This window comes from Peromyscus leucopus, chromosome 4 (genome assembly GCF_004664715.2).
Source record: "Peromyscus leucopus breed LL Stock chromosome 4, UCI_PerLeu_2.1, whole genome shotgun sequence".
Taxonomy (NCBI): Eukaryota; Metazoa; Chordata; class Mammalia; order Rodentia; family Cricetidae; genus Peromyscus; species Peromyscus leucopus.
This window is the reverse complement of record NC_051066.1, coordinates 150,601,770-150,628,065: the sequence shown is the minus strand read 5'-3', so window position 1 is coordinate 150,628,065 and position 26,296 is coordinate 150,601,770. Positions and strand designations below refer to the sequence as shown.

The 26,296-nt window shown below is 52.5% G+C and overlaps 1 protein-coding gene across 1 annotated transcript in view; it reads left to right on the top strand.

Annotated features, from left to right (window-relative positions):
- The window catches only part of Kcnb1 (potassium voltage-gated channel subfamily B member 1), a 91,608-nt gene extending 67,278 nt beyond the window's left edge, over window positions 1–24,330 (top strand). Inside the window, exon 3 of the mRNA XM_028868563.2 lies at window positions 14,049–24,330. Coding sequence (XP_028724396.1) covers window positions 14,049–16,055 — 2,007 coding nt within the window. The 3' untranslated portion in view covers window positions 16,056–24,330. The remainder of the gene's footprint in view (window positions 1–14,048) is intronic.
- Window positions 24,331–26,296: the final 1,966 nt, after the last annotated feature.

The window sequence follows — 26,296 nt, the reverse complement described above, 5'->3', positions numbered from 1 at the left end:
TCAGTGGCCTGCAGAGGCCTACAAGTTGGGGGTCAGAGGCTGGGAGAGAAAGGGGGGCTGGACACTGGGGAGGGACAAGGGCCAACCTTAGAAACAATGCTCTCACTAGGGCTAATTCAAGAGTCCCAAGACCTAAGACTCCACCAGATACGCCCCCTTAAAGATACCCTCCCTCAACACTGCCACACTGAGAGACATGCCTCCATCATGTGAAGTCTGAGGAGGGCATCCGGTCCATACCAGCTCCACAGAGAAGCCCCTGACCAACACAGTGAACAGCTCAGTCACCCCCTCCCTGTTACCCATCGTCTTGCCTCAGTAGCTCCTGAAGGGATGTGTGAGTGGTCACTCCTGTGTGGAATGTCTGCTTCTGCCCAAAATGTCACACACACACACACACACACACACACACACACAAACACACGGTCAGGTTCTGGTCGCTGTGTGTCCTCCGGCTGTGGGATGGTACTTGGAACATGGTATGGGTTCCATACTTATTTGCTGAAGGGGTGAATGAGTGAATGAATGAATGACCTGATGAATTCCCTGAAACTGTGCACAGTTTGACAGCTAGCAAGGAGGACCCTGGGGACAGAGGTGCAGGGACAGAGAGGTCTCGGCTGTGGGTGGCCCTCCCAGTGCTGCGGGTCCTCCAGTCAAGGTCAGGCTAAAGCCAGCAGGGCGTCTGTCTGCTCAGTCTGGGTAATGCTCCCTGACACTTCCGATGTCTAGTGAGATTAATACAGACACTGTGCCCCAGAGGGACCAGAGCATGTGTGACAGGCCATGCTCCGACTCCAGACTCTTCCTATCCCGGAGTGGCCTCGAGACCCTCAACCCAGGGCTGTGAGCATGGCTCTGTCTTCTTTGTCTGCATTTATTGGGCGCCTGCTGTGTACTGGATGTGATGCTGTGTCTCTCTCGGTCCTTCACCATGGCTCTGTGGTGCTCAGGGAGCTTAGCTGTCTGGGAGAAAGAGAGAGGTGAGCTCTCCTTCCCATAAATGTTTGCCGAAAGGCGGGGTAACCTCACTTTTGCTCAGAAGCCCCCACAGCCTCGTTGCCTGCAGGGTCTCAGCGGGTGTCCTCAGCCCAAGCTGCTCATCACACCTGTCCCAGGATACGCTGCCACTCTGCCCGGGAGCCCAGGACAAAACCTGGGGGGCAACTGATTGGCTCTTCTCTCCCACACCCCACAGAGCTGCCCCATCAGCGACCTGCCAGGCCTCAGCTCCAGCCTTGAGTTTGGCTTCTGAGTTCTCAGTAGCCATCTCCCTCCCAAACACCTGCCATGGCCTCCTCTCTGGCATCGCTGCTTCAGGCCAGCTTTCCTACAGGTTGTCTTTAAACGCGTGCGTGCGTGCGTGCGTGCGTGCGTGCGTAGGCGCATGAGTGTGTGCGCGCCGCCTGCCTTCCTGCCTGCGTGCGTTTGTGCGTGCGCACGCATGTGTGACTACTAGCTTGACATAGAAGCCTCTGTGGCTCCCAGGTTCTCGGAATCACCTCGTCAAGTGTGTAAGGCCTTGCTCACCTTCCACCCCAGCGCTCTCCTTGCTCTTTTCTCTTGCCCGTCGATCTCTCCCCAGCCTCAGGACCTTTGCACTGGCTGCCATCTTTTCCTGGAAACTCTCCGGCCCCTTTGCCTTCCCACGAGTCGCCTCCTCAGAGCGGCCCTGCAAGCCGTGTGAGCCTAAGTCCTGCCATTTCCTTTGGTGTTACCTGTGTGTGTGAGCTTGGCATATAGAGGGGCAAAGAGATGGTGTCACAGAGGAGGTGACGCCGTGGATAAGACGGGGGGATCTGAGAGGCCTCATGGGCCTCTGTGGCTGTGGATTATATGTGAGAGCAGCAGGAAGCCACGTGGGACTCCAAGGAGTGACGAGACCTAGCTCGCCGCTGCCAGGACCACAGGAAGAGTCCTCATTTCTCTTTAAACTTCCCGGAGGAGGTGGCGTTTCCTCTCGTGCCAGGCCAGGGAAGGCAGACAAGGAGGCGCCAGAGCCGCCATTGCTTCCCCTTTGCAACAGGAAGACGTGAAGCCCGCCCTCGGGGTCAGGGGAGGGCGGGAGGAACAGGTGAAATCTGCACACGCTGCTGGGTCCTGTGGACTGGAGGTGTGCGTGCTCACAGCGGTGGGCTCCAAGTCTTGCCTGAGGTCTCTGAGCAGCTGGGTACCTAGTGCCTCAGTGGTACCACCGGTCAGAGAGGTGGGCAGTCTGTCAGTCAGAGAGGTGGGCAGTCCGTCAGTCAGAGAGGTGGGCAGTCTGTCAGTCAGAGAGGTGGGCAGTCCGTCAGTCAGAGGAGAGGTGGGCAGTCCGTCAATCAGAGAGGTGGGCAGTCCCGTGCGCAAGTAGCACTGCCTAGCCTCCTTTTCCTGGGGTGTTGCTGAGCTAACCATCATTGTGTCGATTCCTCTGAGAGACATCTAGAGAGAAATGTGCAATTCTCTGACTCATCTGGACGTAAACAGCCAAGGGGTGGGGTGGTGGCTTCAGAAGGTTGTCACGGCCCGGCTCATCCCCTCTTTCTGCTCAGCCTTTCCTTAGAGAGTACAGCTTTCAGCATGATGGCGCTACATGGCTGCTGTAGTTCCAACCATCACATCATCATCCCTGGCAGCAGGATGAAGAAAGATCTAGAAAGAGGAGGCAGTGTTCTCTGCTTTAAAGAGATTTCTGAATGCCCACACAACACTTCACCCATCTAACAGCAAGGAAGGCTGGGAAATGTAATCTTTAAGCCAAGAATCTGTGTGAGGCAGTTGAAAGTCGGGGCTCTGTTGGTGTGAAAGATTAGGACATGGGCACTTGCTGTCTGCAGCATGTGGCTTTCCTGGAGTGTCCCTGGGCCCCCGGGGAGCTCACCACTGAGACCTGGTGAATCAGGGACTAGAGGAGGCCGGGACAGGGTTCGAAACAGAGGCCCAAGTTCAGAGTCGTATGGCTAGCGTTCTCCGTAGCTTTTTCTCCTTTCCACGCGGGGCTCCTGACTAAGCCCCGCCCTCCCCACTCTGCTGCCCAGTGTCTCCTGGGCACAGCTGAACACTGCCAGCACCTCCCAGAGGACAAAAGTGGAGGCGCTTCCAGGACCGCCTCCTTCACGGCTTGTCATCCCAGCCTGCGCTGCACTTGGTGGAGAGGGGACCCTCCCTGTCTGCCCCTTACCGCTTTCTCTCTCCTCCCCTCCCGCCTCAAACACAGTTGCCCAGCAGCTTCCCACCCCAGGGCCTTTGCATCCGCCGTCCCTTCATCTGGAATGCTTCCCTCGGGCCAGCTTCTTGTCCAGCCAGAGCCCGGGCAGTCACCTTTGCCGGGAGCCCCCGGGCCACCCCAGCCGGAGCAAACCACCTCTTCCCCACGAGCCTGTTCACTCTCCAGAGAAATTATCGTACCACATCCATCTGTTTTGTCATTGGTCTTCGCGCCCCCCTCTCTCTGCAAAGCCTCGGCTCCCCTGGCACTCAGGTTTCTGCCACTGTTATTGCTGTGTCTCGAGGACCCAGAGACCTGGCACGTCAGTGAGTGAGCGAGTGAGCGTGCAAGCGAGCCACCGATGAATGCATGAGGACGTGAGTAAATGAGCGAGAGAATGGGTCGTTAAAAACACCACTGCTTGAGGTAACAGTCATCGTGCTCGCCAGGCAAGTGCCACCACCTGAGCCACATCTCAGCCCAAAGTACAGGTCCTTAGCCACGCGCCCACTGCCTCCCTCCCGCTGGGCGTGGCTCACTGGTCATTCCAGACGCCATTGATTCTACGCACAAGGCCCTGGATTCCATCCTCAGCCACGCTGAAAGTGGTTCCCATTTGTTTCACCTTCTTGTTCTAAACACATGAGAGACGGAGGTCAGGCCAGCATGGGCCTGTCTTCCAGCCAGTCTGGAGGCTGAGGCAGAAGGATCGTAAGTTCAAGACCAGCCTGGACAACTTAGTCTACTGTCACCCCCTCCTGTCCCCCGTCACCTCCCGTGGTGTAGGTGGAAACTGTACGCTGGGGTGAGAGCGTCACTGAGGAAGGGAACAGTGCCAGAAGCGCCCACTAGACTCTCAGTGGACAGCGCACCGTGAGGACCTGAAGACCCTCGCCGGAGGATGCCCAGTTGGAATTAGAAGGCAAACCTCTCCTGCCCGTTTTTTTGTGTGGAGTGTCATGAGAAAGTGCTGTTGCTCCCCAGCCAATATGGCCGTGAAGAATGGCCTCCAGAAGCCCTTGCTGCGACTTAAGTCATTAGCCACGCGGTCCCCGACTCCAGCATCTCTCCTGACACATGGGGCGCACTTCCAGCTGTGAGTCACCGTGCGCTGTCTCCTGTCCCTCCAGTCCAGGAGACAAAGGCACCAGCCTGAGGCTCTTTAGACTCTGTGGACACCTCTGTGCCTAGCCAGCCACATACCCCTTAACTTTATTCTCAGTGCTGCTCTGTACAGCAGGGTCAGCCCGAGCCGTTTGTCAACGCTGACTGACAGTCCCTCAGCTGCTCATGTCCTCAGCAGGTCTAGGCGACTGGCAGTCACCCAGCCGGAAGGGCAGAGTCCCTGACTCTCCCTCTCAGAAAGGAACCTTTGGAACACCTCCCCACCCCACCCATGCAGACCAGAGCCGACCTCTGCTTTCCTCTCACAAGGTTGCTGAGGAGACGGGAGCGGTGACTCTCTCCAGCCCCTGACCTTCGCAGAGGAGCCTCTGTCTTCTGTACATCTATGTTACAGATTTTAAATTATATTTGATTATGTGTGTTCATGTGCATGTATGCTGGCCAGTGTGCATTATGTGTGTATGTGTGTGTGTGTGTGTGTGTGTGTGTGTGTGTGTACCTGTGAATGTGTGTGTGCCACAGTGTACATGCATGTATACCACAGTGTGTATTATGTGTGTATGCCACAGCGTACGTGTGCATGTATGGGTGCCATAGTGTGCGTGTGTGGGGGCCGCAGTGTACATGTATGTGTGTAAACCACAGTGTGCTTTATGTGTGTGCACCACAGGGGGCACGTGAGTGTGCGGGGGGGGCTACATCCTGCACGTGGAGGTCAGAGGACAATTTGTGGTAGCCTACTCTCGCCTTCCAGCATGTGAGCACCAGGATCGAACCCAGATCGCCAGGCTTGGCAGCCAGCGCCCTCCTCAGTGAGCCATCTTGCTGGCCCAATGCTAGACTTTTTGTTTGATTATTTTACAGTGCTGGGAACTGAACTGGGGACTCCAGTATGCTAGGCAGAAATTCCTCCACTAAGGTATGTGAAGCAGGGGTCTTGTGTAGCCTAGGCGGGCCACAAACTCCCTATGTAGCCAAAGATGACTCTGAACTTTTTCCCCCCCAAGACAGGGTTTCTCTGTGTAGCCCTGGCTGTCCTGGATCTCATTCTATAGACCAGGCTGGCCTCGAACTCAAGAGATCTGCCTGCCTCTGCCTCCCAAGTGCTAGGATTAAAGGTGTGCGCCACCACTGCCCTGCTGACTTTGAACTTCTGATCTGCCTTCCTTTTCACTTCCCAGGTACTGGGGTGACAAAAGTACCCCACCACACCTGGTTTAGGCAGTGCTGGTGGTGGAACTAAGGGCTTTGTGCATGCTAGCTCAGGGCTCTAACCACTGAGCTGCACCCAGGCCATTGATTCATTCCTTCATTCACCGAGACAGGGTCTTGCTGTGTAGTCCAGGCTGCCGAAACTAGCAATCCTCCTCCGTTAGACCGCGTGCTGGGATGAGCGCATGTGCCACCATGTCCATCTTTGCTCTCTGCAGCTTTGCTGAGCTCTGCCACGGGCCCTGAAGACTCGCATTTGAGACTCAGCCCATATCCACAACCTGGAAAGTGCCTATGGGGAATCTCACTGCTGAAATACCCTGTGGACATTTCTGGGAGAAGGGTAGCCTGTGCCTCTGGGGACAGTCAGAGTGGCTTCTCTGAGGAGATGACCTCCCGTCGAGTCACAGAGGAGAAGCAGCCACCTAGCAGGACGGAGGGGAGAATATCCCAAGCACAAGCAGCAGTGTGGGCAAAGGCCGGGGCAGGGGGGTCACAGAGACTAGGGCGGGCCTAGGAAGGCCTGAGAGGCGTGAGCAGAGGGGGCTTAAGACAGATGCGGCCAGGTCTGCCGACCAAGCTCCTGCGGCTGCGAGATCCCAAACACTGTGGCTTAAACCACACAGACCAAGAGCTGACAGATTCTCTGTAAGAGGCAGCCTAGTGCTGGGGCTAACCTCATTCTTATCGCAGAATACCATCTGTCTCCCAGCCAGCAAGAGAGAAAGGAGAAGGCGCCGCACCAATTCCAAGTGCCTTTTGCTGCCCCACCCCGATCACAGGACCTCATCTAGCTGCAAGGGAAGCTGGGAAATGCAGTCTGTATCTTAGATTAGATGGTGTGTGCCTGCCCAGCAGTGGATGCAGGAAGGAGAAGACACTGGAGTGCATGGTCTTTGTAGTGACTGTGGGGGCGGGAGAGGCGTCTGTGTGCGGTGGTGCCAATGGGAGTGGGTAGCAGTTGGGCAGGGCGGTGGTGGTACTGGTGGCAAAAAGAGGTCAAATCTGGAGATGTTTGGAAACAGGAATCAGCCAGATGTGAATATGGGGAAAACTGGGGCAAGATGGTAGGAACCCACTACACACACACACACACACACACACACACACACACACAGTGTCAGGTCTGTTAATAGCTATTGTCATTGTGATGGCACCAGGTAGGCCCAGGAGCGCAAGAGCACATGGCTGGGCTGCAGAGGCCTAAAAATGAGGTGTAAAGGTCCTGAGGCACTGGGAGCCTGCCCCTGGGAAGGGGTACCTGCTCCTTATCACCACCTAGTGGCCACCACTGGAAGTACGGGTCAGTGGAGCGCCTCTGATTTGCTGAGGGAATCCATACACTGGATTTGCATGTGAGATCTCCCAATTTTAACTAGATGTGGTGGTGCATGCCAGTAATCCCAGCACTCGGGAGGATCTCAAGTTCAAGGTCAGCCTGTTCTATGTAGTGAGTTCCAGGCTAGCCAAAGCTACACAGTGAGACCCTGTCTCAGATAGATGGACGGACGGACGGGGACACACACACACACACACACACACACACACACACACACACAGGGAGACACACATACGGACACACGGGGACACACACACACACACCAAAAAAATAAATAACTTCCCAATTTTAAAACATGGACAGCTAAGGAAAATGAATGTCCTTGCCCTAGGTTTCTGGCTGGCTGGGTGGCCCTGGGCCGTGTTCTGCACCCTGTCTCCTTCTGACGGCTTCTCTTGCCAAGGCCCATGTGCCCACCAGCATCTCCTGCTGCTCCAGCCTCTCCCCAGCCCTGGCAGCAGGCAGGGAGGGGACAGCCCCTCGGGCTGCTCCCAATCCCTTTAATCGGATCTGCTCCAGTGACCCTTCCAATTAAAACTCCCTGATGTAATCCCCCTCCACACCCTTAAAGCCGGGGAAGCGGAAGGGCCATAAAAGGAGCTTCTTCCTGTGTCCTTGAGCACTTCTTGGGGAGCCCCACGACCTGAGACCACATCCCAGATCCCACACCCGCAGGCAGGATGGGTGACCCTGGAGAGGCTATGTCTTCCCCTGAGGCTGGGGGTTCACTCCCTGCTCAGTTCCTGCACCCACTCTAGCAGGCACCAAGTAAGGAGCTGGGGACATCGTGAAGGAGGCAGATCCCGCTCTGGCTCCTTGACTGACTTAGTTATGCCTTTGTCTGCCTCGGCCTCCCTTTCTCACCGATACTACATTACTTAGTGTTCAGTGATGGCTGGAACTCACTCGGTAGATCAGGCTGGCCTCGAATTCACAGAGATCTGCCTGCCTCTGTCTCCCAAGTGCTGGGACTAAAAGGCGTGTGCCACCACAGAAAATGACTGTCTTATTTTATCAAAGTGTGTTTTGCATATCACAATTTATCCACTTCTCATGTACAATTCAATGATTGTTTTTAATTTTTTAAATTATTACCTGTTAACATCTCCATGTCTGCTCACTTTAAATACTGACCACTGTCCTCTCCCACCTCCCTCTCACACACACACACACCCTCACATCTCTCTCTGTTCATGTCTATTGATTTAGTTTGGGGACCCACCGAGATTAAACAGAGCTGTCTGTGTGACTGTGGGCTTGGAGTGTCCCTTGGAGCCCGCTGGGCTCAGCAGTCAGCTCACAACTGAAGACACTTCCCCCTCTCCCAGGGCCTACCAGTGACCAGGAGTTCGGAGGGAGGCCAAGGTTGGGCCCCACGAGTCCCCTCCACTTCTCTGACTAGTTAGCGCTGGTCCTGTGTGGGCCTAGGGCAGGTACCAGCAGGTGATGTGTGGTCATGGTTACAATTACTGTACTGAGCCTAAAGAACGGTGCTTTGTAGCATCCCTCTGCCGTCTCGTGCCTCTTTCTCAGTGTTTCCTGAGCCTTTTGAGGGTGTGGTCTAAGGAGCTTGCTCAGGGCTATTCTGATAGCTGGATAGTTGTCTTTGGCTTGTCCAATCATGGATTTGTGGACATTGTCCTTAGGAACAGTTATTAGATACACACACACACACACACACACACACACACACACACACACACACACGTAGGAGAAGCGACTGGTGAGCCCCAAACGCCCTAAGTAATTTGCCAGGGAGCCCTGTGTCTCTGCTGGCCACGGTGGCCGAGTGACTGTGGATGCGGCCTCTCCTTTCTCTGCTGAGTCTCTTCATAGAGAAGGGTTGAGCCTTGTGCTATTTGGACACTCATCTGCCATACTGGAAGGGCAGGCTGGCGGCAGCAACAGTGGGAACAGCGGCCAGGCTGGAGCAGGTGAAGAAAAGCTGATCCAAGCAGCCCTGAGCCCCCTTTACATCCCTCTCCCGCTTTGCACACCCAGGGCACCCCGAGGCCCAGGACCTCCTCATGGGGAGAGAATGTGGGCACAGGTCCCCCAGGCTGGCCCCTCCCTCCAAATCTGGAGCCTGGAGTCTGGCTCTGACCTGGTGAGGCCCCACTCCCAGGAAAGCAGGGGCTTGTCCAGGCCTGACCCAGGGCCAGGAGGACCTTGTGTGGTGACTGGCCCTCCATGCCAGGGCCTGCACACTTGGCCTTCTGGATCTAATGCCCGGATGAAGCTTGCAGGGGTTGGTAATAGATTAGCTGGATAATGACCTAATGACAGATGGATTTAGTGACTGTCATGGGCAAGTGCTCAGTTACTTCCACCCCATTCAACAGATAAAGAATTGGAGGCTCAGAGAGGGAAAGAAGCTTTCCAAGGCCACACAGCTGAAGAATAAAATCACTGAGACTCGAACCCAAGTCCCCAACCAGCTTATAAACAAATATAGAGCTGTAAATGATTATAGAGAAATAAAAGCACTAATGGTTAAGAGCGAGTGTGTGACACACTGATCTAAGTGTGTGACACACTGATCTAAGGGCCTACAGTAGATTCCACCTCAGTCTTGCAGTGATGGCCATCTTACTGAGGTAGGAAACAGAGAAACAGGCACAGAGTCTGACTTAACTAGCATTCAAAAGTTCCCCAGGCAGGAAGGGTGGCCCCGACTCTAAGGGCTTTGGTGGTCTGGAAGAAACAAGCCTTGTCAGTGAGATTAGGGGAGCCCTGGGTTGCCTGGACACACATGTGCAGATGTTCGGTGTAGGCACACAGAGAGGGAGGTGGTACCTTGGGCTCCCTACTCTCTCCACAGCAGCAGACACACACACACACACACACACACACACACACACACACACACACACACACACACGAGTGAATGCCCCTCTCTCTTCCCTGAGATCTGGGACTAGGGCTCGGATGCCTTGTCTCTGGTGCAGAGATTCAGCCTTGGAGCAACAAACTATGGGTGCACCACAGCCAGGTCTGTAAGTCACTCCTGTCACAGACAGATTCTCTATGCAGGACTGCCCAGAGTTCTCTGGGGCTGGAAATGGGAGCAGGTTTCCCCTGCCAGCCTCGGAGAAAACAGAATCTCCCAGCTCTTAAAGGGACAGACCCCAACATCTGTTGCAGAGATGGGAGCCCATACCAGCAGGATTCAGCCTCAGGCCATGCCTGTACTGCCCACCCTCAAGATCATTGTGTGCCCAGCCTGGGCTAACGATGACACAGCCTGGGCTAATGATGACACAGGTCCCTGCTCCAGGGCTACAACTGACCTGTCCCAGAGTTTCACAGTCTCAGCACTATTGACTTGGGGGCCTGGATAATGATCTGTTTCTAGGGGCTACCTGGTGCATTATGGGATGCTGGCCTTGGCTTCTGTCTGCCTGACGTCAATTGCACCCCTCTCGTGGGCTGTAGCAACCAAATACTTCTGAGAAATTGCTAAAGTGTCCGCTAGGGCGAGACGCCTAGGACATAGCCTCATTGTACAAACGAGGACGCTGAGGCAGGGAAAGGGCCAGCGCTCGAGGCCAAGGGCAGCAGAGCTGGGCACAGCTGCTCTTGGACAGTGCTGACGTATTTATCCCGGCGGGCACAATGGGCAGGTTTGCATGTCACTTCGTAGAGTGTGACTGAAAGAAGACGGTGAGTGTGGGTTTTTCCCAGAGAAGCGCAGGCAACAGGAATACACCCTGGTGTCAGGCCGACAGAAGCAGGCTTTGTTTGGGAGTCCTGATGTTTAGTGCTGACAGCTGCAGAGAAGCCAAGTCACAGGAGACGGTGACGCCCTGTCTGTGGCCTGTCATTGAGGTTCACAGCGCAGCAAGCGGGGAAGAGGGTGGGGGTGTGAGCTCTCGCTCCTCACTGGGCCAGTGTGTGCTGATCCTCTGCCCGGCGCAGACACTTGTCCTGTTTGATGCCACTCCCTGGGCTGGAACAGGGACGCAGAGAAAGCTGCCCTGCATTTACAGGTTATGGGCAGCTATGGGCACATCTGCACATATGTGTGCGTGCACACATACACATATTCCCACACGTGTACACACATACACCCACACATATATACACTCACACACACATATACATACATGCATAAACTCACACATACGTACACACAGACACACATCACACCCGACCGGAATGAGATGTCAGTGTCCCTGAGGTTCAGCAGTACAATGCAGGGCTCTGAAGAGGGAGTGGCCCTCGTATCTAGGGAAAGAGAGATGATGTCAGGGAAGAGGAGGGGGCCACACAGGCCTGTTTTCTGTTTGCTGTTGCTTTGGGAGAGCGAGGGGTTGGTTGGTAGGTTGGTTTTATTTTATTTATTGATGTGTGTGTGTGTGTGTGTGTGTGTGTGTGTGTGTGTGTGAGAGAGAGAGAGAGAGAGAGAGAGAGAGAGAGAGAGAGAGAGAGAGAGAGAGAGAGAGAGAGAGAGAGGAGGGTCTCATGTAACCCAGGCAGGCCTCGAATTCACTATGTGGCCAAGGATGACCTTGAACTCCTGCCCCAGCCTCCAGGGTGCTGGGATTCCAGGTGTTCACCACCACATCTGGTTCGTGCATTGCGGGGGCTGGAACCCACAGCCTCCCTCATGCGGCCAACACTCTGACAACTGAATCCCCACCGTGACCTCTGACTCGGGAGGCACCTGTGATGCTTGGAGTTGCCATGTGACCATCTAGTCCCCACCCTCCCACAAGCCATTTGCTTCCTGGATCCCTGAGCAGACTCTCCAGGATGAGTTGACTGAGCCTGAATTTTCTGTCCACCTCAAAGCCAGTCAGCCACAGGCAAGAACGTAAGCCTGTGAGGCACCCCAGCCCCAGGCAGAAGGCCGGGTGGCCAGCGGGGAGGTGCAGGAATTATGACACACAGGCGAAGTGTTTCAGCACTGAGAAGTCTGGGAAATGTGTTAAGCAGAAACTAAAGTCTCTGGGCTTATATCTTTATAGAAAGACTCCCAAAGCCATTCATCATATCTACTCGCAGATGGATTCATTAATCTCAACAAATATCCATCCAGCCCCTTCTCTTGGCCAATCCTCTTCTGTAGTCATCGTGTGTGTGTGTGTGTGTGTGTGTGTGTGTGTGTGTGTGTGTGAGAGAGAGAGAGAGAGAGAGAGAGAGAGAGAGAGAGAGAGCACTCAAGTGCCACAATGTGTGTGTGTGGAGGTCAGAGGACAACTTCATGGAGTCAGTTCTCTCCTTCCGCCTTTATGTGGGTGCCAGGGGTCAAACTGAGGTCACCAGACTTGGGGACCTCTCCCCACTGAGTCCTTTCTCCAGCCCTCAAGCCCTCTTCTTGACCCTGGGGACTAGACGGTAAAGCAGAGGCCCAAAAGTTCATATTCCCTTTCAGTTCTTAAGAGACACCCAGGACATCTGTGCCCATGGAAAAGTGACCTGCAAGATCCCGCACTGGGCTTTCTGTTGTTATCAAATGATCCTTAGCATTTCATCTGACATTTATATTTGTTATTTTTAGTTATGTGTAGGTGAGTGTGTGTGCAGGTGGGTATATGCACATGAGGACATCATTGCTATCAGAAGGGTGTGTGTGTGTGTGTGTGTGTCTGTCTGTCTGTGTGCACATGAGGGCATTGCTATCAGAAGGGTATGGGGAGGACATCATTGCTATCAGAAGGGTGTGTGTGTGTCTGTCTGTCTGTCTGTGTGCACATGAGGGCATTGCTATCAGAAGAGTGTGGGGAGGACATCATTGCTATCAGAAGGGTGTGTGTGTGTATGTGTGTGCACGCGCGTGCGCATGAGGGCATTGCTATAGAGGCCATGCACATCACATCCCCTGGAACTAGAGTTACAGATGGTTAGGACTCTGGGACGCAAACTCGGGTCCTCTGGAGAAACAGCAAGTATGCTAAACCACTGAGCCGCCCTCTCACCCCTCTGTGTGACTTTTAACACACTTAAGATCTCATGTTAAGGAATCAGAGGAATCCGGGTCCAAATCCTGGCTCTGCCATATCCTATTTTTTTTGTCATTTTATTCATTTATTTCATATGTTTGGGTGTGCTGTCTGCATGTATGTCTACACCACATGTGTGTGCAGTGCTCACAGAGCCCAAAAGAGGTTTCCCTGAAAAAGGAGTTACAGACAGTAATGAGCACTGGGGATTGAACCCAGGTCCTCTAGGAGAGCAGTCAATGCTCTTAACCACTGAGCCATCTCTCCAGCCCCTCATGAGCTGAGTTTCACTGCTCAGCAGAGCTAATTAATGACACTTCCTTTGGTATATGGGGCTGGGAGGTGGTGTTCCATAAAGCCCAGGCTGGCCTTGAATTTCTGACCCTCCTGCCTCAGCCTCACAAGTGCTGGGCTTACAAGAGTGTCTCCACATCTGTCTTCAGTGGAGTGAATAACACTTAATAGGATTGAAATAGCAGCGAGATATGGGCTGTGCTTGTTGGTATCACCAGTCACCCCAGAACTTGGGAGATAGAGACAGGAACGTTGGAAGGGAAAGGCCCCAGCCTGGGTAACAAGGTGAGTCCCTGTCTGCAAAACAAATGAGATAAGCCATAAAAAGTGCTTGGCTCAGCATTCAGCCCTGGGCACCAGCACTGCACCCCAGAATTATGTCCACAGTCACTCTTGGGCCCCTGACATTTTTGTAGATAACACTTTATTGAGAGACAGCCAATGCCTCCATTCTCATTTTCTCCGGCTGCTACTACTGCAAAGTTGCATGGCTGCAACACAATGCACCAGCCAACATGTTTACTCTCTGGGTTTTTGTAGAGAAAGTTGGCTTGCTGACAAGCTTGAAATTGCTCTCATTTTCTAGCCTCAGTTTTCACATCTGTGTCATAAGTGGGTTTGCAGAAATTATCTTTTCAAACTGTCGAGATGTGAAAATGCACTCAAATGCTGCGATGACCGTGTGTGAAGGTCATGCTTTTCTGGGTGCTGACTGAGCCCGCTCCTCTCCTCACAGGGAGTTGCTGGGTGCTGACTGAGCCTGCTCCCTCCTCACAGGGAGTTGCTGGGTGCTGACTGAGCCTGCTCCCTCCTCACAGGGAGTTGCTGGGTGCTGACTGAGCCCGCTCCCTCCTCACAGGGAGTTGCTGGGTGCTGACTGAGCCCGCTCCCCTGCTCACAGGGAGTTGCTGGGTGCTGACTGAGCCCTCTCCTCTCCCTGCAGATCCTGGCCATCATCTCCATCATGTTCATCGTCCTTTCTACCATCGCCCTGTCACTCAACACACTGCCTGAGCTGCAGAGCCTGGATGAGTTTGGCCAGAGCACGGACAACCCGCAGCTGGCGCACGTGGAAGCGGTATGCATTGCGTGGTTCACCATGGAGTACTTGCTGCGCTTCCTGTCCTCGCCCAAGAAATGGAAGTTTTTTAAGGGCCCTCTCAACGCCATTGACTTACTGGCTATCCTGCCCTACTACGTCACCATCTTCCTCACGGAATCCAACAAGAGTGTGCTGCAGTTCCAGAACGTCCGCCGTGTGGTCCAGATCTTCCGAATCATGCGCATCCTTCGCATCCTGAAGCTGGCTCGCCATTCCACCGGCCTGCAGTCCCTGGGTTTCACACTGCGCAGAAGCTACAACGAGCTGGGCTTGCTCATCCTCTTTCTCGCCATGGGCATCATGATTTTCTCCAGCTTGGTCTTCTTTGCCGAGAAGGATGAGGATGACACCAAGTTCAAAAGCATCCCTGCCTCTTTCTGGTGGGCCACCATCACCATGACAACTGTTGGGTATGGAGACATCTACCCTAAGACTCTCCTGGGGAAGATCGTGGGGGGCCTCTGCTGCATCGCTGGGGTCCTAGTGATTGCTCTTCCCATTCCCATTATCGTTAACAACTTCTCAGAGTTCTACAAGGAGCAGAAGCGGCAGGAGAAAGCCATCAAGCGGAGAGAGGCTCTGGAGAGAGCCAAGAGAAATGGCAGCATCGTGTCTATGAACATGAAGGATGCCTTCGCCCGGAGCATCGAGATGATGGACATCGTGGTGGAGAAGAATGGAGAGAACATGTCTAAGAAAGATAAAGTGCAAGATAACCACCTGTCTCCCAACAAGTGGAAATGGACCAAGAGGGCACTGTCCGAGACCAGCTCAAGCAAGTCCTTTGAAACCAAGGAGCAGGGGTCCCCTGAGAAGGCCAGATCGTCTTCCAGTCCTCAGCATCTGAATGTCCAGCAGTTGGAAGACATGTACAATAAGATGGCCAAGACACAGTCCCAACCCATCCTCAATACCAAGGAGATGGCCCCACAGAGCAAGCCGACGGAAGAGCTGGAGATGGGAAGCATGCCCAGCCCCGTGGCCCCTCTGCCCACGCGCACAGAAGGCGTCATCGACATGCGAAGCATGTCCAGCATTGACAGCTTCATCAGCTGTGCCACAGACTTCCCTGAAGCCACCCGATTCTCCCACAGTCCTCTGGCATCCCTCTCCAGCAAGGCTGGGGGCAGCACAGCTCCAGAGGTAGGCTGGCGGGGGGCTCTGGGTGCCAGTGGTGGGAGACTCGTTGAGGCCCACACCACTCCTGAAGCCAGTTGCTCTGGTTTCTTCGTGGAGAGCCCCAGGAGTTCCATGAAGACCAACAACCCCATGAAGCTCCGGGCACTCAAGGTCAACTTCATGGAGGGTGACCCCAGCCCGCTGCTGCCCTCTCTGGGGGTGTACCACGATCCCCTTAGGAACAGAGGCGGTGCAGCAGCTGCGGTCGCAGGACTGGAGTGCGCCTCACTTTTAGACAAGCCTGTGCTGAGCCCGGAGTCGTCTATCTATACCACAGCAAGTGCCAGGACACCCCCTCGCTCCCCTGAGAAACACACAGCAATAGCATTCAACTTTGAGGCGGGCGTCCACCAGTACATAGACACGGACACAGATGATGAGGGTCAGCCGCTCTACAGCGTGGACTCCAGTCCTCCCAAGAGTCTCCATGGGAGCACCAGCCCCAAGTTCAGCATTGGAACTAGAACGGAGAAGAACCATTTTGAAAGCTCCCCCTTGCCCACCTCCCCCAAGTTCTTAAGGCCAAACTGTGTCTACTCCTCAGAAGGGTTGACTGGGAAAGGCCCCGGAGCTCAAGAGAAGTGCAGACTGGAAAACCACACCTCCCCCGATGTGCACCTGCTGCCCGGGGGAGGAGCGCATGGGAGCACTCGGGATCAGAGCATCTGAGCTGCCCACCACAGAGGGGAATTTGCAGGAGAAATCGAGGAGTGGAGGGATGCTTGGCTTGCTGCTGCTGAGTTCTATATGACCTCAGAGACACAAGGCCCCTGAAGAGCCCCAACAACAGGAGAGACCCTGAGAGCCATGACAGGCCTATGGACATGTAACCAGCCAAGCCACAGGGGCCATACCTCCTAACAGCACCTTCCTGAGATGACGTAAGCGGAGCTCACAGCCACTAAGACCTAGCCCGGGCCACCCGCTCCTCTTGAGGCTCTCCCAGCCTCTGAATGTGCCATCTCTGTCTCTCGTGGCTTCAGCTGGAGGAGGGCATTGGAACAAGGGGCTGCCAGTAAAAGAATGGGTTGACCAAGTAGTTCTGGGTGTTGCCTAGCCACCTCCAAGAGCACTGCCCTCTGTGGCAGGGGACGGGGGACACTTTGATCCTGAGGAATTCTCCGCTCCATCAGCCATGGTCCCGGCGCATAACCCTTAATGAAGCAAGCAGCTTGACTGATTCAGTATTCTGTGGTGCCCAGGGCTTTATCCCGGGACGCTGTAAGGGTGAGCTGACAATCTGGACTCAATTCTTTCTGCCCTCCTGGCAATCAAGGAAGGGTTCAAGACGGCTGGGACCCAGCCCAGGAGATAAAGCAGACCGCCGCTTTTAGGGCTGTCACGGGAATGAGCGTTCCAAACAGCACTAGCCTGAACTCAAAAGATACGTGAGCGTCAAATATGCAAACAAGATAGATTATTCAAAGAGACTGTGTGACTGAAGAACAGCATTAAAAAAATAATAAATTTCATTTTCTACATGAAAAAAAGGAAAAAAAAAAAAAAAGCCCTCACTGAACTGCCCTGTGCAGGCTTCTGACTACTTTTTGTTGTGGTGGGGAACATGGGAACATATCTACTATGAGAGACGTTCTTTTTTTTTCTTTTTTTTCTTCTGTGGTATTCAAGCTAAAAAATAATAATAAGTTAATAAAAAGCACTTTATGTTTTTCTAATCTAGGCTCTACCAGGGACAGTGTCAAGATCTCACACTCTAAATCAAGCACTAATTCCCGTGGGCCGCATGGTGGCCCTGCACTTGGGGTATTTCTTGTGCCCATTTCTGGCCACAGTGGGTCTCATTGTCACCACATTAGAGTCTGGGGCTCCTTCATAGACCCGTCGTGGGTCAGGAGGGGTCCTTAGCCCTCAGGGCAGAGCTCTCTTAAAGTCCCATGTGCAAGAGACATACATATCTCAGAAGGGCGCGGCAACTGGGGGTCGGGAATCATACTGTTCTTTCTTGTCAACCAGCCATTGTGTGTCCTGTGTCACTGTCCTGAAAGCCCGATGCTCTTTCCTGCAGCCATCTAGGCAGACGGCACAGCCAAAAGCAATAAGTACCCATGTGTGTCCCTGGAGGTTCCGAAGTACCTCCTGGTGTCGGTCTTCCTGTCCTAGCGTGTTGACCTGGCGGTGTCCTGCCTGCTTGTAACCCAGTGGCACAGTGTTGTTGGCCTTCCTCAGTGACACCAGTCCGCACGATGCTATAGTTAACGGCTTGTGTATCAGTAGAGATGGTGTTATTGGTCAGCCTGTCTGTAGTACAATGGGGCAATGTGGTTTTCTTACTATAGTGTTAGTGGATAATGTCCCAAATGCTGTAGCGTCCTCCTCCCTGTCCTCAGAACAGTGACAGGCATGTGTCTTCCTGATGGAGCAATGACATGATATTGATCACCTGTCCTCGGTATAATTTATGGCTGGTCTGCCCAATAGTTCAATGGCATGATCCACCCATCAGCACACTTCATCACAACGGTCTGCCTCCTGTTTCCATGGCTGAGGTCAGGCCACCGATCACAGGCAGAATGCTAAAGGGTTATACACCAACCTTAAGCAAAGTGTTTTCTATAGTTCATGACTTCTCAGCACTTCTGGGGACCAGGGTCCCCTCCCTCCAGAGGGTGCACCTTGGTATTTGCTGTGAGTCAAGAAAACCGAGAAGTTGACTGACCGGCCTCAGAGCTTTCTCAAAACAGGTGTAGAGGAGCTGGGACAGTGAAGGTCACCCTGAACAGCAGCGCCCTGGAGGCAGGAAGCAGGGGGGGACTCCAGGGCCCCCTGATGAGCTCAGCCCGGTGCTGGGGGCCTGTCGGTGTGACCGTGGGACCGTTCTGCTGACCATCTTTCGTGTCTCTTTGTTTCTTCTTCATCACCATAGATGTTACCCAGCAGCACAAATGTGAAACTTCAGGGAAAACAAACCAACGCTTTTTGATAAAAAGTAAATAGTTGTGATTTCCGATTCAGATATTTTTAGAGCTATCTGTAAAAACTCCTACTGATGATATAGTCTATTTTACATATCAGGAAGTAGACATGTCTTAACATAGCCATATATAGCCAGAAGGAAGTTACTGTCCCCTTCTTCAAATCAAGGCATTTCATTTGTCGGTTAAGCCGATGGCCAGTGGACAGAGTAGAACTGATTTCTTTCTTTTCTAAGAACCACTCGGTGCGACTCTCCTTGTAACCAAAGGCCCCTCTGCCTTGCGTCACGTAGGACCTGGCTGTCCCTTCCTCCTGTGTTTTGTGTGACCTTAAAGTAGCATTTTATAGAGTAAACGGAAGACAAATTCAGAATCCCCCTTCCTAACTGAAGAAACAGAGTCTGACAGAGTTCCTACAGAAACAACCATCAAAACTCAATGTAAACTTTGCGTGAAAGTTTTCCGCTTTATTTTGGGTTTTGCTGGTTTTGTTGTTTTTGTTGTTGCTGTTGTTTTTGTGTGTCCCCCCCCACACTTGTATGTGTGTGTGTGTACTGTGGAAATACAGCTTTTCCTCCATGTGTGACTCAAGCTAGAACGTTGTACATTCTCCTACCAGCCCTCCACCTGCTGACAAGGAATGCTGAGTTTCATTCCACACACACCCGTCCTGGGTACCTGGGTTTACATGCTCTGGGAAAGGTGGAGAAGAGTCACCAAGATGAAGCTGTGTCCGACAGAAGGGTCTCGGTAGTGAAGAGGGAAGCCAGGGTGTGGAGGAAGAGGCTGCCTGAACTTGGTGGTCCATTTCCACCGGTCCTGAACCAACCACAGCAAAAGGGAGTGAGGTACCGTCAACAACACCAAGGTTATGGTCCAGTTATGAAATCAACAGGGCTGTCAAGAACCCAGCAGAACTTGAGCTCCAGCATCCATCCCATCATCAGAAAAGCCAGGCACAGGGCAGCTGTGTGTGTCCTTCACACTGGGAAGACCTGACCCATGGGAGAGGTGTCTTCTCACCTTTTTATCATTGGATGTCCCCAAAACAGCAGGGCTGAGGCTGCAGACTTCTCTCTGGGATTCCATCTTAATCACATTTAGAGGAGAAAGAGAAAAAGAAGAGAGACCATTGGTCATCAAGGAGAGAGGAAATACCCAAATCCTGAGGAAGCCATCCTTAATCCCCTCTGCTCACCCCCAGTGGTTGCCAGGAGTACAAGCTTTTTCCAACGGAGTCTCGCCTTCTTGTCCACCTCCTCCACGTTCCATAGCTGCAGCCTCGTCTTGGCCCCTTCTCCTGAGAAGATCCATGTTTCTAAGGAGAAGAAAAACAACAGCAACAAGACGCAACAACATCCTCTTCTACACAACTGTAATGTATTGTCAATATTTGTAATTATTATGTATTTGTCGGACTCTGGTCATGGCTGGAATGTCTAGTCCATGAACAAGGGGGTATTTAAAATTCATCACAGACAGGGTCCCTAAAGCCAGGTCTCTCTATATATTTATAGATAGATAGATATAGATATATAAATATCTCTCCTTTCCTTATTTCTCTGCCAACTTGTCTCAAGTAAAGTAACCACAGGCCACTGAATCAAAAGAGGACACACAGAAAAGCTTCTAGAACACGCTCCTTCAGAGATGTACTTTGTGTGTGTGTAGCTGAGAAGTTGGCAGAAGAAAGAAGGGGCCCCCAGGTCTCCAGCAGGACAACAGAACACTCCAGCCCCAGGCATTTCTAACCTATTATTGTTTATAGGACAACACTCAAATGCTTTCATGTCACCAGGCCAGAGCCGTCCAAACCAGCCCTTGGCCACACCTGGAAATAAGAGTTACCTCTGCATTTTCTGTTGCCATTTCTTCTGGCTCTAGAAGCATCTATATCCTAGGACATCTACATATCTCAGAGTAGTCTATTTTTTTGTTCAGATAAATATATATATATGTATTTTTAGTATATTTATAATAGGACAACTTAGTCTAATTTCTTTTGTAACAGTAATATCTTGGGGGTTTTATCATTGCTCATTCGCATAGCTGGTCTTTTCTGCTCTTCATCATTCCTTCCCACTGTCCCTTGGGCTGGTTTTTTTTTGTTTTTTTGTTTTTTCTTCTGTTGGAGTCTGATTGTCTGGAGGTGAGGAAAGACGGGGGTTTGACATCCTGGAAGACTGTGTTCCTGGCCCCTGGGGGCGGTACAGTGAGGGGGGTGGGGAATCTGTGTCTTTCTTCATCATGTCTGTGATCAGGTCTGGCTATCACTCTTAAGAATCCAGGTGTGCATGAGCAAGTCAGGTGAAGCAGAGGTGGAGTTGGGACCTGGGCTGCCCAGAGCTTAGGCCTTACCCTCCCAGGATCTTAAAAGACCGAGCTTTCTGGTTCCTAAAAATACTGGAACCAAGACCCTCCTGCAAGCAAACTTGTTTCTGATCGCTAAGCTCAGGAACTCTCCTGAGTTCCTCTTGGCCAGACTGTCCCCATGTCCAGCATCCTGCTTCCCAGGGCCACCAACTGGATCCAGGGACCAGAGCATGTGCAGGCTCTGGCAAACTTGAGAGGAATGTGCTTCATCTCCGATCCCTTTCTCACAGTCTCACCAAAAACCAGTGGCCAGACAGCCTTTTAGCCAAAAGCTGAGGAGCGACCGTCCAAAGCTGCGATCTTCCTGCCCAGGTCCTTCTCAGCTGCGCAGAGTGAAATTGGGGGCAAGGGCAGCAGTATTTTTCCAGCTTCCACTTTTCCAAGCCTCTAGTCCTTGGTCAGTCCTGAACATTCATCTGGGAGGCAATTTTGAGTCTAGGGGCAGGTGATAGACAGACACCACATGGAGTGAAAGGAGTTCTCCATCAGTCACTTACATGGAACAGCAAAGAAAGCCAATCCGATTGCCTCCCATGCTCAACGGGTCACCCGCCTGCCTCAGCTCTGGGCTCTGAGCTCCATCAGCATCAGATATGTGGGTGGAGCCAGGACCATCTCCATCTCAGACAGTGATGATGTCCCCCGCTGAAAGAACCCCAAGAGGATGCTAACCCAAAAACAAATTCATTATCCTGGTGGTTGGATTTTCTTTTCTTCCCTTTGGTTTTGTTCTGTTTTGTGGTGTTGGGAAATCTAACTAGGGCCTTGGCTGTGTCGGACAAGTGCTCGACCCCTGAGCTACATCTCCAGCCCCTGAATGTATTATTTTGAAATGTAATTCTTATCAGTTTCCCCAGCCCTAAAATTCCTGGTAATCTGGTTTGTTCCAGAGCCAAATAAAACAGACAAGATTGTGTGTGTGTTTGTGTGTGTGTGTGTGTGTGTGTGTGTGTGTAACTTTTGCATAAGAATAAAATTTAAAAGTGCTGTCCTGATATTTCCCAGATTTCCTACCCAGATAAGTAAACATTGGCTGTCTTCCCAAGAAAGAAGGGGTACGCTCTGACCTTCTCTCCTTGCCTTAGAATTCCTCTCAAAATTTCCAAATGGCAATTTGAACTGAATTTGGAAGGGACTGTTAGTCAGGTGAGCCTTCTCTCCACGAGTAGCCCTACGTCTTTCCCTCTCAGCCAAGGTCCTGAAGAAATCGAAAAGAGAGCATTGGGCAGGGAGCTGGCCCAAGGATGTCGGCACCTAATGTGAGTTGGTCAATTCTGCTCAAAGCAAGTAAGCCCTTTCTCAGCAGTTAGGTGATCTGCTCATGGAATGCAGTGCATGGTGGGTAAGGAGCTCCAGACTACCTGCTGTATTACAGGTATTCACAGGGAGGCTGGATTACGCACAAATGGGCCCTGGCATTACTACAAAATTGGACTGGAACTCAAAGCAATTCTGTGTGTGTGTGTGTGTGTGTGTGTGTGTGTGTGTTCTGTCCATGGCCTTGTGTGCACATGTGGGTATCTGCATGGGTGTCTTGAACATTCTGGGCCCAGGTTCAGGCCACATAGACAAGGACTTGGAGCACAGCTAGTAGGACTCAGGTTATAGGATGGGGCCATCCCAGGAGGCACCAAAGCAAGAGGCTGCAGCCGGGGACGCAACTTCACAAGCCTGCTCCTCGGGGACCTTTCTGACCCTGCCAGTCACTGACCCAACCCATTCCCAGTGGCCTAACAAGGACCACTTGGAGATGAGATGCATGCTGCCCTTTCCCCGACCAGCAAAGGGCCAGCTCACCAAGTCCCCCTGTGGGTGGCCGCTGCATGGTGCTTCAGCCCTCCCCAGACCCTGTGCCCTCAGAGAGATGCAGTGACAGCCCCACACCAGCCACCCACTGCCCAGGCAATCCCAAAAGGCGCCATTCCAAAAGGGCTCTTTTTTCCTGTTAAATAAAATAGTGAACCTAGTCAAGATTTTCAAAGGTCTCTGCCCAAGAAATAAATCCAGAAGAATCAAAAAGGCCAAGGTAGCTGTAATTCTGCTTTACGAGAAACAAAGCTCGGGCTGTTTCTAAGAAGAGAGCCCGCTCCCCACATCCATCCCCAAAGGGCCTGCCTCCTGCTGTCCACCTCCACCCTCCCTCACTGGGCATGGTGGGTGTGGAGGAGGTGGCATGGGAACTTCTGAGTGAGCCCAAGTCCAGGTGGTCTCAGTGGTTTTGAAAGGCAGCGTAGACCAGTAGGGCCAGGGTTGGTTGAACCATTTCTTCTAAAACTAAATTAAACGGAAACCACTTTTCAAAATCTCAGCCCACACAAGTGTTGCCCAAGACACTCAGCTGCAGTTACAGTGCAGTTGGGGGAGATGTGGGGGATCCCCAATTCTGTTCCACTCAGATGTGCTCCAAGCCACGCACAGAGCTCAGGCATTTCCTGCCTCCCTAGGTGAAGCTGAGTCTGGACAAGCACGGCTGCACATAAAAGGTGCCAAGGGTTTAGCTCAGCTGCACAGATCCCAGTTTCTGGGCTTCCCCAAGGTTTGAGACATCCGAGACTAGTGGGCATCCAAGAGCCAGATGTGGTTCCAGGTACTGCAGGGCAGCTGGCCTCTTTCTCTCTCTCGGCCCATTTGGCTTAGTCTAAGCTAGAGGGCAGGGAGCCCCCCTTTTCCTGCACCAAAAACCCACGGCCACCTGCCAGTAAGCTGTTGGCACACAGTGATCACCCAGCCCGTGATTGGGGAAAGTGAATGTGTGGATGGGTGTGTAGTGAAGAGGGTATTTATTGCTGGAGTCTCACTGGCTGGGGGGGGGGTCCCTTTCTCTCTGAACTGCCCCCACGAATACCATGTCTTCTATGGTCATGTTTGGAGTCACAGTAATGCCCACATTTGATGTTGGTAGCCTCAAACTGATAGGGGCCATGGTCTACTCAGAGCCTCCTGCCCTGAGACTGGCCAGCACCTGCTGTCTTCCTGCTTGTTCTACTTCAGTTCACAGGGAGGCCACAGTAGCTATCCAGTAGTTCAAGCCAAGGGTCCAAAGTAGAGGGGGTCTGGGACTTGACTAGGGCAGGAGCATGGGAGCCAGTGTCTGTAACTGGATCTCATTTCCTGGGTTGTAAGAACCAATGGTCTCTCCTTTTAGCTGAGCCCCAAAGGCCCCCCCCTTACAATGACAAGCACGCCAGTCCCATCAGCTCAAACCCTCTGGCCCTCCCAGGACCCCACAGCATAAGGTGAGGTTCTCCTGCCAGCAAAGCCATTCTGATTGCCCCACACTCCAAGGGGGCCAAGCCAATCATGTCAGCCATAATCCACCAGGGTCCTCAGCCGCTTTTCTTTGGGTTGTGTTTATGGGTCCTGTTCAGCCTTCATCAGTGGAAGGCCCTAGTCCCTTCTGCACATGTGACAGCGCACACTGGTGTGCATGTGTGAGCACATGCACACAAGTATACACACAAGGAAACCAACCGAACCCCAATGTTGTCTCCTGCATGTGGTGAGATGGACTTGTGACCCTTGTGTGACCTCCGGCTGCTGTCCTGTCTTGTAAAAAACGTTCACATGTTTAAGAATTTCCAAGCAAATGGTCCCTTAATGAAGTCTGCAGCGTTCAATAAAAGATCCAGAGAAAACAAGCCTGGTGGTGTTTGACTTATTTCTGGGAGAGGGAGGAGGCTTGGGTAAGAAAGGCTGAATTCAGGCTGGAGAGATGGCTACATGGCTAAGAGAACCAGCTGCTATCCCAGAGGACCCAGGTTCAATTCCCAGCATCCACATGGCAGCTCACAACTGTCTGTAACTCCATTTCCAGGGGATCTGACACCTTCACACAGACACACATGAAAGAAAAACACCAATGCACATAAAATTAAATAAAATCATTTAAAAAAAAAAGTTGAATTCTGAGAGTCTGAGGACCTGAAAGGTCCATGCTGGTAGCTTCACTTTCCATGGAAGAGTGAGTGCATGAAAATCACCCCCAATACGCAAGCCACCTTGGAGTGTGTCCATGAATCAAAAACCAGAGCTGGCCATGTGGCTATCATGTCCACTCAACCTAGGTATTCCTTTCCCATAAAAATGTTTCACCATAGATGAGGCAGAGTGGTACAGGCCTGTCACCCAGCACTCCTGAGAGCATCAGCGCTCCCAGCAACTCAGTCTCCCACAGCCCAAAACAAAACAAAAGCCAAAGAAGGTAGCAGCCTATGACCCACAGGGCCAAGAGGCTGACAGATGTGCAAAGCAACCTGGATTCCAGGAATAAGAAAAGTGGTGGGCGTGGCCAGCTGGAGGACACACCCACCACTCTCTCATCTCCAGCTGGTTCCTATCTCCTAGGGACCTAGGATAGCAATGCCACATCTTACAAGAACCGGAAATCTGGAGCTGGCAAATAGCTCAACAAGTAAAAGCACTTGGGGCCGGAGTTCGACCACTAGGACCCACGCGTTGGGTGGAAGGTCCACAAGTTGTCTTCTGACCTCCACAGGCATACTGTAGCATGCCCCCCTCTCTCCCTCTCTCCCTCCCTCCCTCTCTCTCACACACAAATAGATAATTGTAAATAATAATGACGAAAAAGAACCAGAAATCTTTATATTTTACAAGATTTCTGCCAGCTTTTAAGTGTTGGTGATGAATTCCAATTTTTTTTCCACATACTGGCCAATGGAGGTATATGTGCAGGCCAGTGACACCACAGGCTGACCACGGCCACAGGCTAGCCACGGTCACAGGCCAGCCACGGAGAGCCACAGGCTGACTACAGCCACAGCCCAACCCCAGCCACAGACTCATACAGCCACAGGCTAGCCACAGTCACAGGCCAGTCACAGGCCAGCCACAGAGAGACACAGGCTAGCCACAGCCACAGATAACCACAGGCTGACTACAGCCACAGCCCAACCCCAGCCACAGACAGCCACAGACTCACACAGACAGGCTAGCCACAGTCACAGGCCAGCCACAGAGAGCCACAGGCTGACCACGGCCACAGGCTAGCCACAGCCACAGATAACCACAGGCTGACTACAGCCACAGACTCATACAGCCACAACGAGACACAGGCTGACCACAGCCACAGACTCATACAGCCACAGGCTAGCCACAGTCACAGGCCAGCCACAGAGAGACATAGGCTGACCACAACCATAGGCCAGACACAGCTAAAGGCTGACCGGAACTATGGACCAGAAATAGCCACCAGTGTTGGGCTCTCTGCCCTGAGAACCAAGGTCGAGAACATCCATGTTTCCGACTGCTGTGAACCAGATTACCCCAGTGCCTAGCAACTTGAAGCACCTACTTTCCTGTGGTTTTTATGGTACTGAAAGTCAGGAACAGCTGTACCTGGGTGACTCAGGTCACAATACATCAGCTGCAGTCATCCACTCCACTGGGACCGGAAGTGGAGTTCAGAAGCCTCTTCTCTTAGCTGGCGATGTGGTTCCATTGGTGGAGCGCTTGCCTAGCGTGTAGATTCCATCCCCAGCATTACATAGACTAGGCATGATGGCATACACCGTATTCCCAGCATTCAGGAGGGGGAGGCAGGAAGGTCAGGAGTTCAAGGTCATTTTCCACTACACAATAAGCCCA